Source organism: Dendrobium catenatum, unplaced genomic scaffold (assembly GCF_001605985.2).
Source record: "Dendrobium catenatum unplaced genomic scaffold, ASM160598v2 fragScaff_scaffold_167, whole genome shotgun sequence".
NCBI lineage: Eukaryota > Viridiplantae > Streptophyta > Magnoliopsida > Asparagales > Orchidaceae > Dendrobium > Dendrobium catenatum.
Genome location: NW_021318629.1, coordinates 74,450 through 89,756, shown reverse-complemented (window position 1 = coordinate 89,756; position 15,307 = coordinate 74,450). Strand labels below are relative to the sequence as shown.

Here is a 15,307-nt window from a genome sequence, read left to right as displayed (position 1 = left end):
ATATTAAATCACATCTAATTTTAATTTAAATTTAAATTAGAATTAGATTTAAGAACTTTCCAAAACTAGAAAGGGTCATTAAAGAAAGTACTTGAAATTCAAATGTAGGATTAATTTCAAATAAACATACTTCCCAAAATTAATAAGAGTATTTTAGGAAAGTAATTAAGGGAGGTTTGAATTTTGAAATTCAAAATTCATGGGGTTTGGAAAGGATGGCCGGCAGCTAGATGGGCCAATGGGAGGTCGGTGGCTATAGGCTTGGATGGCCGGCCGATGACTAGGGGCCAAGGAGAGTAGGAGACAATGGTAGGGGTAAGGGGTTTCGGGTAAGGAAGAAATAAAGGGAAAGTTGGTGACGGGAAAAACAAGAGGTGGTTGGTGATATGGGAGAGAAAGAAAAAGAAATAAGAAGAAAATGGAAGTAAAGTAGAACTGAGAGCCCAAACCTTCTGGCAGTTGTCGGGTATTACGTTGGCTTTCTCTTAGGGTTCTCTCGTCTCGCCGAAGCACACAAGCAACAAGAGCAAAGAAAGGCTAAAATTTTTTTTATCATCATCATTAACCCAAAATACAAGAGAACTAGACTATAAATAGGCCTCATGAAAAGAAAAGAAACAATGACTAAAATGCCCTTCGGGCTACAACACCACATGACCACCCCTAGGGGTAAAATGGGAAAAACAGTAATATAAAATAAACCAGTGCATAAAACACAAATATACTTCAGATCCTAGCCGCTGATCCTGATGTCCTCATCAGAACCAAAACCTTCAACCTTCATTCAAATTGAAAAAAAGAACTTATTTTGACTGTTCCCATATTGTCAGAACTTTTTTAAGGGAGAAGGAAAGCTAAGACATCCTATTAGTCCCATATCGAGAGAGGATGATCTTAATTTTGTTGTCTAAGATGTTCAGGACTCCTTAATTATGTCATGGCTATGGCTACGGAATTCAATGACATCCAAAATATTGTTCCTAGCCACAATCAATATATATTTAATATACAATTCAGCATACATACTCAAAGGTTCATGGCATTACCAAGTCTATAAAATTAAGACAAAAAATCACACTATAAAGTTATACTTTCAATTATCGAGTATTCTACCAAAATAAAAATTTTGCGGATCAAATTTGATTACTATCAATGTCTTAAAAAGAGGTGTAGTGAACATGCCAATATGCTACTTATTTGTAAAAGGAGAGAGAATTTATGACCATTCTTGTTTAATAATTCAAATTGATTCTTGTTAAATATACATATAGAACATTCATTGGGTTTAATTTTTCAGATGATTGCTAGTTGGTAATAATTCTTTTTTGTTAATATTTTGATTAAAATGTCAATGATCATGTCATAATAATGATTTGTATCAAAGTTACTGAATATTATAATACAATAGAAGATTTCCTATGATCTTCGCACTTCAACTAATTGAAAAGTGTTTTATGTGTTTCAAATATCAACTAAGGTAAATGAAAATGAAAAAAAAAATCATAGAAATCTGAAATTGAAAGGATGATATGATGACAACAAAAAGCATGGATTGACGTACCACTTTGGCAAGCTCACCAACAGTAGCAAGGACGCCAGTGACTATAGCATTATTTGCATTGATTCCAGTGCCCTCACGTAGACGGGCCACAAGAGCCTGAATAGATATAGAGGTGGCATTTATATTAAAATTCTGAATACCCAAATAACATAATCTACTCTTCATCAAATTTTGATAAAAGTTAATATGAGAAACTGTGCAGAAAATGACAAAGCAATATTCATGAAAACAAGCCCCGCAAACCTTATGAATGGGAGCAATATATGGGATTACAAGCCTTTCAGAATGCCGGATCAAGCAACCCAACAGCTTGGCACTTTCTTCTCGGCATTTGCTATCAGTACTATAGACGAGTAAAAAAAAAAAAGATGAAACTCGAATAGCAACAAGATTTTACAAGAAAGGAAAATAAAACTATAAATTCAAATATAAATGTTACGGATACTGATAGATCATTTCCAACCTGTGGCCTAGGTAAGTCAACAGTTGTATTAGGTGCCTGCGAAGTGCTGGAAGAACATAAGCAGGATTCTTTTCTGATAACCTGCCGGCTATGGATATAGCAAGCTCTCGTACATCAAAATCCTTAAAATAGAGAGACATAATGAGCATATCATAAACAAGTACCAAACTTAGATAATGGAAAATAATTGTCTATATAAGCTAACATAATATTATTATGCCATTAAAAATATGTTGAAAACAACTGATCACCTTTGGTCAGTCCGGTTAGAATTCTAAAATCCAAACTAATATTCTAAAATTGATCTTCAAATGTAGAACCAGAAGCAGACTAATTTAAGAGTAAACAAATCCATAACTAAAAAATTATAAAGACTAAAGTATAAAATGATAGATTCCCATTTCGGTTCCTAAATCCTTTTTGTGTCTTGTAAGGGTCAAATATTGTAAATTGTAATAGTTTTGACCAAAATAAAGAGATAGCTTCCCTGGAAGTTTGTAGTCACCACTTTCATCACACAAAAAAGATTAGCATCCAACTAGCACTCAAACACAAAGAGGGAACCAAAATACTCTTAAATAGTTATTATTGTTGAAAACTGAAATTTACATGACAAGGGTGCCCTTATTTATGATTATAAAATTCCTCAAGATCAAAAGATAGGATAGATGGTTCACTAGTGAAAAAGAATCATTAAAATCCAATAATAGGTCACATGAGAGATGCAATTACAACCACTCGCTATGGCAATCAAAAAGCAAGTAAGCTGCATAGATCCCCATAACAAAGCTAAAGCGCCCAAAAATTTCACCTAAACCAGTCACAAGCCACAGACCAAAGGGATGACAAGCTGGAGTAGTATGGGCAACTGACTTACTAGAATTTTTAGCAAGATTATCACTAAACTACTAAAGGACAAACTACTAAACAAAATAGCATAGACCTTTCAATTATAAACACATGTCCTATATTATTGTTGAAAATAATTAATGAAATTTGCATCTACTATTTTGTTCAAAAAATATATTCGTGATAAGGGACTACAATTTTCTGCAAGTTTTGCATTATTTACCTCAGAGGTTATACTACAAACAAACCCATCAAAAAATTAGATTTCATCAGGGGTTCAAATATAATGCTATTTTCAAGCATAACAAAGAATTCAAAGAGCATAATATATAAGTTAAAGAAAAATAGAGGAATCTCCAACTCATTCAAAACAAGATTGATGAATGAATGAAAGGTTGAAGTTTTATGTGATATTGTCATATAATTTATCAAAACCATCCTTCACAATGTTGTAAAACCAATAACCTAATTTTTCATAACAGCACAACCAAAATTACAATATAGTTAGGTTTACAATTTTTTTTTGGCAGGCCCCCATAAGGATTATTTGGTTTTCTATATGCTATCTTATATTACGAAGTGTTTAAATTTGAAATGAAAGTTGCAACAAGCTTATGCCAAATTATCAATAGGACAGTCTACAATTTTTATTTTAACAGTTCACTTAGTAGAACCTTCCCAAGGAACACTTTTTGTCCCACACAGAATTATAGGATGCCCAAACAATAAATAGTGCAAGTGATCGGAAACCATGAACAATACCTCGTCATTCAGTGCCACAAAAATGGAAAACAAGCTATCAGCCTGTGCCAAAAATTCATCATAACTGTTGTTATCATGAAGAGACAAAAACACTGATCGCCGAACACTAACATCAGCATCCGAGACAGCTGCAACAAGAAGTTTTTCCATGATCTGCAGATAAATACAAATCTCAACAAGCATGTACAACCATCTCCATGTTGATGTAAAAGCTACCATTTTGTTATCAAGTAAAGCCGATGATGTGTTTGTTCAATATAAGAGGAAAACAGCTAACTAGAAAACAAATAAACAAAAAAGACAACATATCATCTAATTTTTTTGTCGTATAAAACCTAGATAGCATTCAAATATAATAAGAGCATGCAGTTCACCTTTGAAAAGCTGATTCGGCAAGCAGTTGAAAGGTTAATGAAAAATTTTAAGGAAGAAGATTTAATTGAACTAATCAGAAGGAACTACACAAATCATTGTATGAATTTGCAAAAGATGGCCTGTACTGATGAGTGCATTCAACAGAGACAGCATTCATTATTCTCCATGTCTATTAAAATTAAGATGAGCAAAGTTCCTAGAGCTACAGATAATTATACAATCCTCCATAGCATATTAATAGGTGAATTAAAATTACGAAGAGCACATTATCTTAGTACTAAAGCTAACATGTACTATCATATATTATCTCCCATATCCTGCATCCTTCTTGCACCCTTTCTTGCCAATAGTAAATACACAGGAGATTACACTGGAAAAATTTTAGTAGCGTCATAGAAACTTGCAGCATCTAGAAAATCAAAACTATTTAAAACATTTTTGATGCGGACATCCGATCATGAAGATTTTCAAAGGAGGAGACAACGATCGACGGCCGAGATCATTCCAACTTATCTTAATTTGTTATTTGTAATTTTTATTTTTATTATGAATTTTTCGTTTTTACCCTTACTTAAGAGGGTCGTTCTATGTAAGCCCTAGGGGAATATGTGTCTTATTTTAGTTTCTTAGGCCTATATATAGAGGCCCTTGCTTGTGTAATGTAATGAATGAAAGATTAAAAAAATTTTGCTTCCTTGCTCAGTTCTTGTGAGAGCTTGAGAGTTTGAGTGGAGAGAAATCCCTAGGAGAGGGAGATTGGATCACCCACCAACCTTTGAGACGGCCGGGTTTGTGGTTTTCTTCCTTATCTTTCTCCCTTTCTCCTTCCACCACCACTATCGGGCATCAATACATCCAAACCATCTCCAACTCCAAGCCATCGTATCCTCCTAACCGAGCTCCACAGATTTTCCTCCACAAGCCGTCGGCCACCTTACCTGAAATCCCTTCCAACCGCCGGCCCTAGCTCCCTAGCCGCCGGCCTCACCCTTCCCCCTTCCTTCTTGGGTTTCCTAATTTGAGATGAATGAAATTTGGACTTAATTTGAAATTAAAATTATATAAATTTGAAATTCAAAATTTCTTTACTAATTTAGTTCATCTATTTTAGTAAAGTACTTAATTTAAATCAATTTGAATTTCAAATTCAAATTGGATTTATTTCATTACTTTCATAATTCCTAAAGTCAAATTTAGAAGCCTTAACTCACCCCATTTAATGCTCCCTTATTCATGCATTCCGCCGCCCCCCCTATAGGGAATTTGATTTGCTAAATTCTCTCTAGCCCTCATTGGAGATATTTCCAAAATTCCCCCTCAACCTCCTTAACCGAAATTCCCTAATCCCTCTTTATTTAATTTGTTTCCAAAGTGAGATCCTTAATTTTGGAAAAAAATTTAAATCCTCCCCCCCCCCTCCCTCCCTCCCTCATCATTGCCGCCGCCCCCCTCCCCCTCTCTCTCCATACCCATCCCTCTCTCTCTCAAGCCTTCGCTCCCTCCTTAATTCTCCACTTGAATTTTAGGCATTAGCTCTTCCCTCCTATATCTCTCTCCTAAATGATAAAAATCTGATATTTCTTTCAGATTTTGGAAGGGGATATGTGGTTTTGCCCCTCACTTCAAGTTGAAGAGAACTTCTTTTCTTTTCTTCAACAATCTTCAAGAGTATTAGCCATCGTTAGAAGACTTCGTCCATTAACATCTATGAATGGTCGATCCGGAAACTGAATACGGCCTAACCTACGACGAGGACGGCTTCGTAAACATTCTCAATCAACTTTCTTTGACGTTAATACGAGGGTCGATCACACCATTGAAGATTACATAGAGCATATTATGGACACTTTGGTGGAAGCAATCGAAGAGTAGTTTGAAGGCGTTGAGTGGAGGATCTCCACCGATCCTTGACAAAAGGTTCTACTTTCCCCTTTCAACATATTTCTTGAGTCTAACTTTATCTTCTGTTTGAATGTAGTCACGAAGGACGCTTCCTCCTGTTTCTGCTAAGCTTAGTAAACGTAGGGTTTTGAGTGTACTTCTTTGTTTACTAATTCTCATTTTTAGATTAGGGATTCTTATTGAAACTACTATTCTGGCATAACGTTGTTTATTAATTTATTTTGAAAGTTTCAAATCTATGGTTATGTGATTTAGCCTAAGCGGGTGTGACCCCTTTCTTGTTTTAATTCGTTGTTTCAAATGCTAATAGTTTCTTCATTGTGGTTCTAATCAAAAGTTGTGCAAATTCTAAACAAAATCATTGCATCCTCACGTAGTTCTATATCAATTTTCCATCACATTAATGTAAGTAAAAAATGATGCATAAATGCTTAAATTTCCAAGGCAAATGCCTGCCTTACAAAATTGAAGTGTGGCGCCAAGTCATTTACAAAAGCATCTCTTGTCAACACAAATAGCATGCCAAGGATTTCAGGAAAAGAACAACATGATATTAGGAAGCCTATGAACTCGTTGAATTCATGCTTTACTTACTATGATGTGACTAGGTGAAAGTCTAAATGCAATGCGTAGATTAGAAGACACAAAGAAATGTTGTAGGGGACAGGATTTAGGTGCAAGTATAGAAGCTTAATGGAAGAGATAATTGCCTGAAAAGCTAAAGATGTCTAGTTGCTTTGAGATTGCCCGTGTTCCAGAGATTAGTATTACTTGATATGTACAGAATAGAAACATATTAACTTTTCCACAATAATTCATGCATTAGCTTCTGATAGCATAATAGATGCAAACATGAAACATCAGAAAATATACCATATCACACTAAAACAAAATCATTAGATAACATCCATGGTAAATAATGATAGCAATTAAAGCAGTAAAATTTTGACATGGTGAAAGATACTGATAAGTTGTCACAATTGGGATTCCAAAGTTTGCGTAATCAACCAAAAAACATTAAATGTTGGAATCACCGCAAAAGATTTCATAACAGCTCCTGAGGCAACCACTCATATATGGAACACCCTACATAATTATAATATTGATGTGCAAGAAAATTTTCAAAGAATTATTTATTTCTATGCAATATCTTTCCAGCATTAGCTTGAATACATAGCTGATACGACCATTCCAATCTAGACCATGCCAGATGTAAAATTGTAAATGAATCATCTGAACTAAATTCAACTTTTAATGTTAGATACCAATTAACAAAGCTAAAGATATTATTTTTTTTTCAGTTTGCATTCCAACACAGCAAAAATCATATTCAATTAACTTTTTTAAACAAAAAAAATGTCATGAAAGCTCCCAATGCCACCTCTCAGAAATGTATATATGAAACACAAAACATTATTCCTAATATTGGGGTATAAAATAGCCAAAGAATTGAAGAACATATCCAAACCGTTCTTAACAAGTCATGATCCACATGGAATACCAAAAACTTAAACTCAACTCATTCTAACCTTTTGGAGTATCCCAAACTAACTAAAACAAGACACTCTTAGCACCACAAGGTTTAAGCAGATCATGAACATCTACCCTGCGATACCTCCTGTGCCTCTCAAGTCATGATGTAATCATGATAATCTCATTTTCTCTCTCATTCATATAAATCCTCAAAACCAAGTCATACAGAGTGGTAGCAACTGCCAACACGGTGACAATTCCTTCCAGTAACCTCTTGCATCCCCATCCACAACAATTGCTTCTTCAATCACCTCCATCCCCATACAGCAACATGCACCCTCATCTTCAACAGAGAACTCTACAAATTACCCTAATTCTCCTTCTTCACCACTGTCACTCCCTTCTTCACTCACTATTGAGGTTGTATATATCTTCTATCCTTCAATAGCTCACAATATAATTTTGACCAATCATCATCAAGATTATATCCTTAGCTCTGTGTCATAGCAGTAACTGTCATTTTCACCCTCAATTGAATCATTTGTTTAAATCGGCAATAAAAAGGTTGCGGATACTTCATCCTCTTCTCAGATCTCAATCAAAATGCATCTTGCCATCATAAAGCAATGAGAAAAAAAAGTTAAGTGTTCACTCTCATTGTTGTTCATATTTACATCAGGAGCAGAGAACCGCATTGAAACCACAAATCACAGGATAGGATTTGGTTCTACCAAGTTTCCATATCAATTCAGGTAGTTTTTAGTTCCTGGATGCTAGGAGCCAATTAGGTCAGGATAGTCACCGGCCTTTCAAAAAACTGCTTTTAGCAAAGGCAGACAATGTCTAGCTAATAACATGTGTAAAGAAAATTTTATTTATAACAATCAAGATTAAAAGAATAGAAACAAATCAATGCATCAGCAAAAAAGACAACAAACAAGAGTTCTCAGATTTTTTTATAATTAAACGCATAACTGTCTTTTTTTTATATAATGTTCAAGAAAGAAAACTAAAAACACGTCTACAAAACATGGAGCTTAACACGTGTGTACTGACATATGCAAAATGTATTTCAGACAGACAAACCTCTTCCACAAGACGACGACGCTTCGTTCCACCAATCCGAGTGGACCTACTTGAACTGAATTGTGAACTAGAAGAGAAGGAGAACGAATTGGCTACCAATCTGCAACAACATATGGCAGCATCCCTTCGGGTGTTACCATCTTCATCCTCCAAGTAAACAATTACAGAATTTCGAGCAAACTCGAGAAGCTCATGACCCTGAAAATACCCTACTTTCATTTTATGAAACAAACACAAATATACACATACATTAATGATAGTCACTAGCATACCTTGAAATTGAAATGAGCTAATGTTCTCAAAGCAAGCTGCACCAGAATGGAACCACTAATATCTGAAAATTGCTGAAGATTGTTCGCAGTGTTTGCTCGGGAAGCAATAACACCTGGCTTTGACTGTGGATAAGGTCTCTTTGACAACGCCATAGAGATACAATCAAGCAATCTTTCTTGAATGGTAGGTAGCAAAGATGGAAGACTGAAAACAAAGTCCTTTAGCTAAGGTTCATTTTTTGCATGATTACGCCAGCATAAAATATTAATTATCCAAAAGGAATGCAAATATTAAATAACCTGAGACTTATTTGCTCAAGGGCATCAATAAGTGTGGGACTAAGACCAGAAGAAAACATTGAATCCAATAAACCTCTTATATGAGGTTCCATAGCAGGTCCCATGGCCTTCGCAAAGCTTCCAACACAGGCTAAGGCTTCAAGGGATGGTCTCCCTCTACGAGGAGCAATCTGAATTTTTAGACAAAAAGGTTCTTGAAAATAAGATTTATTGACAAAAAATGATATGACAAGAGACAGAAATATATGTGGGTAACATACTGCATCACGCAAGTGTAATGTAATTGTTGGTAGATATGGAATAAGTTCTCCATTCAAGGCGCCTGCCATTTCCCCAAGTGCAATGAAGCCACTGGCACGTTCAGCTGGATTACGAAGGACAGCTAGAATATGATCCATACAAATCTGGCCATAAAAGGATTAGGTAGATAATTGGATTACACTCTAAAAACAAAAACAATCAATCAATATAAATAAAAATGCTAAGGAAAATAGTACCTTTAAATAATTCGTCACAAAGCGATCACGCAAGAAGTGAGCAATACGAGGAAGCAGTGATGTTATGCTGAGACGTACAAGCCGATCCCTATGCTCTAAATATTTGAGGACAATATCAGCCACCTCTCTGTACCTCGACATCATAAATTCACCAGTATTTCTAGGGAAGGAAGAAGAAAATGAGCTTATTTTTTGCCCTAACTTTAGGGAAATTTTTAACGAAAATCATTTGATTTGTCATACACCTCTTTTATACAAGTGCAAATAAGCAAAAAGATTTTATGACGGGCGTAAGGGGAGATTGGTAGTTTCACTATTTCTGTTCATATAAATAAAGACGGTTTGATTTTGCAAAATGCTGGAATGATATTCACCATGAGTCATTTTACTCTTTTTGGTTGTTATGTAACACTCAATTTTTCAAAAAGGTGAGATGAAAATTTCTTCAACAAAACTATACGTCATTTTTCCCATATCCCGATGATTATCAAAACTATTTTTATAAAACTCTACATTTTATTCCAGTCATTTTGATATATAAATCATATATCAGATACATTCATTAAATAATTTCATAAGGAAATCATTTTCCTATAGCTTTGCTTTAACTTTACTGTAGAAAAATTCATTGTAGTGCAACAATTTCGTACTTAGCTAAAATCGAACCTACAAATGAAGTGACAGCTGTAAGCAAATTAGCTAGGAGCTAATAATTCACTTATAATCCTTTATCCTAAACCTTATCCTACATTCAATTCCCTTCTTAGCACCAACAAAAGGCGGAATTTAATGAAAGTGGGGTAGAGAACTCTCGGAACAGTTAAAATAGAGAAGACAACAACAACATCAAGCATTTATTTCACTATGTGGGGTCAGCTACATGAATCCCTTTTTCTTCTCCATTGTGTCATGTTAAAAGTCAAATTCTCATTTAAATCTAATAAAAAAGGTCCTTTCTAATATTTTATAATCGAGGCTTTTTAGGTCTATCTCTACCTCTCTTAACATAGGCACATAGGCCAAATCTAATACATTACTCTCCTAACTGGGTCATCAGAAGGCCAACGTTGAATGTGATAAAACCATCTACGGCGACTCTCTCTTATCTTATCTGCCATTGGAGCTACTCCAACCTTTTCACTAATATGCTCGTTTTGCATTTTATCTAAAAGAGTAAAGCCGCCCATCCACCTGAGCTTCCTCATCTCTGCAACACTTAAATTAATTGAAAGGGAAAAGAAAAAGAAAGTGTAAGAAAGGAAGAACTGAAGAGGAGAATGGAAAGAAAAGAGAAAAGAAGAAGAGAAGAAGAAAAAGAGGAGAAGGAAAAAAAAAAAAAAAGAGAACGAGAGGGATTTCAATAGAGGAAATAGAGAAAGGGAAGGAAAAAAAAAAGGAGGGAAGGAAGAAAGAAAAGAAGAAGAGGAAGGGATGATGGAAAAAAGGAAGGAAGAATAAAAGCAAAAGAGAAAAAGGAGAAAAAGAAAGAATAAGAAAAAAGAAAAAGGAAAAATCATGATTTTTGTTAATAATCCTAATTTAATATTTTTCTTCTACAAATTGAATTTTTATTTGAGTTTATACAATTGAACACCTAAATGAGGAGAAAAAAATTTAGGTAAAAATATTTTTTAATGTTTCAAAGAGACAAATAAGAAAATTTTTAATAGATTGTTAATGAAAGAACAAGACTTTGAAGTGATAGAAATTAGGATATTCATCGTGAGGACGATTTTATAATTCAGGTGAAATGCTGAATCTCTAATATCAAGAGTAAATAATTCTTAGGATTTAATAATTGAATTTTAAAATTTCATCGAATTGCAAATAGTCATTTTTTTATATTCAGCGTGACATAATGATTTTAAAAAGTTTAATGAATTTTATGCATCACCTATTTAAAAAAATTCAAGATATTTCTAATCAAGAAGTTTTAATAGGTTTATTAAAGTGCATAAAAGTTGAATTTTTCATATCATGTCGATCGACCCTTGACGTATGTTCAATAGATTAAGAGATAACAAGTGAATATTAATGTTAAGAAATGAAATTTTAAAATGTTAATGATGATAATATTAAATTGAAAAAAGTCAATGAAAATTCATGTCGTATGGGATAGGTTAAAGCCGAAGAGCCAAGTGACCAATGATATAAATGTGCCAAAAGCTTATAAACATTATATGACATTTCAAAGGAATTAATTAGTGATGAAAAAAAAATGAAAGTGTAGCAAGTAAATTGATAAGTATAGTGCACTTCATCATTTAAAATTTGACTGATGCATCTTATGTTCTCACGTGTATTCATGTTATTTACTTAAAATTATATCTTCTATTTATTTAAACGTCAAAGCCAATTGGTTTTAAAAATATCATTATATTAAGCTAATGGTTTCTATAATCAGAAATGCGCATGTTAGTGCAAAAGGCCACCGTGAGCGTTTAGCTCATCATATATTACGATACTTATTTTTTAGCAAAGGGAAAGGAGCAGTTGGGACCATAGCAAGCAACCCAATTATCTTGTACCCCATTATTATGAGTGGATGTATAATAATGAGATGTAACATAGAAAAAAAATGTGTATGATTTGAATTAAAGAATTTATGTACTTACAAATTTTTGAAGCTTTGTAATCTATTTTGATGGTTTAAATTATGCATATTTCTATATTAAAGAGTATGATGAATATATTAAAGGATGATATATCTATTATGCTGATCTAATCAAATTACTTTCTGCTCACTCGAACATGAGTTAAAAGAAAAGAAAAGAAAGATGTTAGTGGGAAATGAGTCTTACTAGATTGTTCGCCCTTGTTACGCCATATAGTCGATTGGAAGAGGGTCAAAATAGAGCATAACAGTTTATTTACTGCAATAAGTATTATTAAAGTGATAAAACTATTCACTTAGGTTTAGCCAAAAAATCATAAAGTTTTGCAATTTCAAAACACTTTAATCCAATACACAACATATTCTTTAAGTAAATACTATTGTAAATCAAGATTAGATATTTGTTGTATGCCTTGCAGCAAAGAATAGATTTTCGTTGAACACCTAACACCAGCTTAAGCTAAGGCTACAAATAAAGAAATTGCAATCAAAGCCTAATCTGATTCTTTAAATAGGTTATGTATCCTCCAACTAGGAAAAAATACAAAACAAAAACAAAAAAAAATGTATCCTTCAACTAGGGCTGCTCATCCTGTTATTTAAACAGCCTACACTTTGACGCAGCCTAAGAACAATTGTCAATTGCCAATGAAAACCAGGCCAACTTCAAACGTTACTTAAGGCCACACTAATCACAAAATGTTATGATGTGGCTACCATCCTAACTTTGTTGCTCAATCATCTCTAGGGCTTTTGGGCTTTCTATGAGCTGCTTCTGATCCAATTACCAGGTTTTTTACATTCACATGGCAGACACCTAGTTCTTAGCCAAGAGTTACCGGCAGCTAGTAATTAGCACTTAATAATCATTGTAGACGCTTTGTCAAGTTCCTATTTATTTTGAATAATGACAAAATAAAATGGAACAAAAAACATCAATTTGAAACTTTTACGCTCCAAAGAGTTGATGATCCATTTCGGGTTGCAATTATTTGTAAAAGTAGTCATAGATATGTTTGTGTTGCAGGGAAAGTAACATTTTTTAAGCTATTGTGAGTATTATAGATCTCTTCTTTCGAAAAAAATCAGATACCAGCTTTCTTACAACTAATATTCTCTAGCATATCTGATTATAAAAAATTGCTTCTCACTAAAAAAATTTCTAATAAGCAACAAGAAAGCAATACCTAAACAATAGTGTGCCAAGCTGAAAAGCAAAGCAATGAAAAAACAAATCATTAGTCACTAAAACCACCAAACTACTTAACCGCCTTTGTATTTATATAATGCTTGAATGGAAGCGTGTTTTCACTTTTGCAAAGTACTTTATTTCGTGTTGCCGCTCTTGCTGCTTAGATTTCTAAATCTGTTTTATGTTTTCTTCTATTTTAAACTTTCCATGACAGCCCCCTCAATGCTACGAGCATATGTCATCAGTGCAGTTTGGTTCTGATTATTCATATCATTTTGCCTTCATATTTCCTTTTAAATGCTTGTACTAAACTTAGGTGAGTCAGTTTTCTATTCTTACAAGTGAATTTGTTACTAACATAGTGGTTATAAACATGAAGCTGTTAAGATGCCATTTATTATGGTGAGAAGTTGTAGAGTAAATTGTTTACAGTGTAAATTTTCTGTAGTTGTGCTGCAAGAAAAAATTAGGAAAAAGCTCCTAATTTTTGCAAGCCAAAAGATTACAGACTTCCTAGGATAAAAATATAAGAAAATACATAAAGTTCTCAAAACTAGACAAAATACAACTTATACGACAAACAACAAACTTTAATATTATAAAACGACACATACAACTCTTGACACTTACAAACATATAAAATAAACAACACCTAAAGTTGCTTGCCAATCGTCGAGAAACGGATACAAGTGACGTCGAACTTGCGGAGAGAAGAAAGAGGTAAGAAGCCGAGACGAAGAAGGCATAACTCGCAAGTTATCCTAGAAGAAGGAGAAGGAAATACATAGCTCGCAAGCTATCAAACAAAACGCAAAGGTTTTCTTCCAAAAATTATCACCATAAACTCTCAAAACATCTACTATATATAAGAGAAAAGGCAGCCAAACAGTCACATAAAAACACTAACTAACCCATTAAATTATGGGAACTAGAAGGCCAAAAGTTCTAACCAAAACAGCACTTGAAAAGCCACCAAAAGGGGCAGCAAACAGCTCCCAAATAGACACAATTCATTCCAGAATCAGCAGCTGAAAAGGCACAAAAAAATGGGAAAAAACAACCAAGGGACAGCAGCAAGGGGAGGCGGAACAGCATCAGAAAAGCCAACACAGAAACCGGGTAGGAGAAGCCACGGGAAAACAACCAAGGAGGAACACGAAAAGCCAATACAGGGGACCAGAACCAGCACCCAGCAACAAGTCACGGGAACGGCACAAGGGGAAAACCAAGGGAACACAAGAAGGGGAAGAGGCAGCCACAAGAAACAGCTAGGGAAGAAACCTAAGAGCCACAAGTGGGAGTGAATGAACCTAATAAAGTTTATTAATGAGCCGAATTAAGTAATGAACTCAACAGCTCACCAAAAAACCAAGCAACCAAGCCCAAACTGAGAGGCAACAAGCAGCCCAAAGACCAAGGCATTAACACAACATTTATCAACAACGTGACTCTTCCAGCCAACGACAAATGACGGTTCCCCCTAGCCATTACAAAATTTCGGGTCAAAACAATTTCAAGTAATAGGCTTGCTGTCTCAGCAAATCATCATTTGCTGAGACCATGGACACCCATAAATGATGGTTTCCAATCAAAAGTAGAAGCCCATTCAAAATAATTTCAAGTAAAGAGAATGACCATTTTGATTCCTTTTTTAGACCAAAAAAATGAAAGAATAATTTGTCCAACTCTAAAGGTATAGAATATATATATTCAAGAACAGTAGCTTAAATTCAGATGCAATAAGAAACCACAGCCTAGAGCTCAAGAAATATGGCAAATACATGATAGTATTGTTGTTTTGATAGCTAAAACAGTGATCAACTTTTAGAACATGTCAAAGAAAGAAAACAGGAATAAAGTGCAGATGGGAAGAAAAACAACACACCCATGCCCACGCATATGCACATAAACAGTGTTGAAAACTATGTTGCACTGATACAGATACGGCGATACGGATAAAA

The 15,307-nt window shown here is 34.3% G+C and overlaps 1 protein-coding gene across 3 annotated transcripts in view; it reads right to left on the bottom strand.

The window, feature by feature from the left end:
• LOC110111565 (serine/threonine-protein kinase TOR) overlaps nt 1-15,307 on the bottom strand; it is an 81,259-nt gene that overhangs the window by 54,988 nt on the left and 10,964 nt on the right. For all 3 annotated transcript variants that reach the window (XM_028692853.1, XM_020843487.2, XM_020843488.2), the window contains 9 exons: nt 9,541-9,700; nt 9,304-9,447; nt 9,044-9,213; nt 8,744-8,948; nt 8,472-8,669; nt 3,636-3,788; nt 2,025-2,146; nt 1,805-1,904; nt 1,562-1,657 (listed from right to left, as the gene is read on the bottom strand). In XM_028692853.1, coding sequence (XP_028548686.1) covers nt 1,562-1,657; nt 1,805-1,904; nt 2,025-2,146; nt 3,636-3,788; nt 8,472-8,669; nt 8,744-8,948; nt 9,044-9,213; nt 9,304-9,447; nt 9,541-9,700 — 1,348 coding nt within the window. The remainder of the gene's footprint in view (nt 1-1,561; nt 1,658-1,804; nt 1,905-2,024; nt 2,147-3,635; nt 3,789-8,471; nt 8,670-8,743; nt 8,949-9,043; nt 9,214-9,303; nt 9,448-9,540; nt 9,701-15,307) is intronic.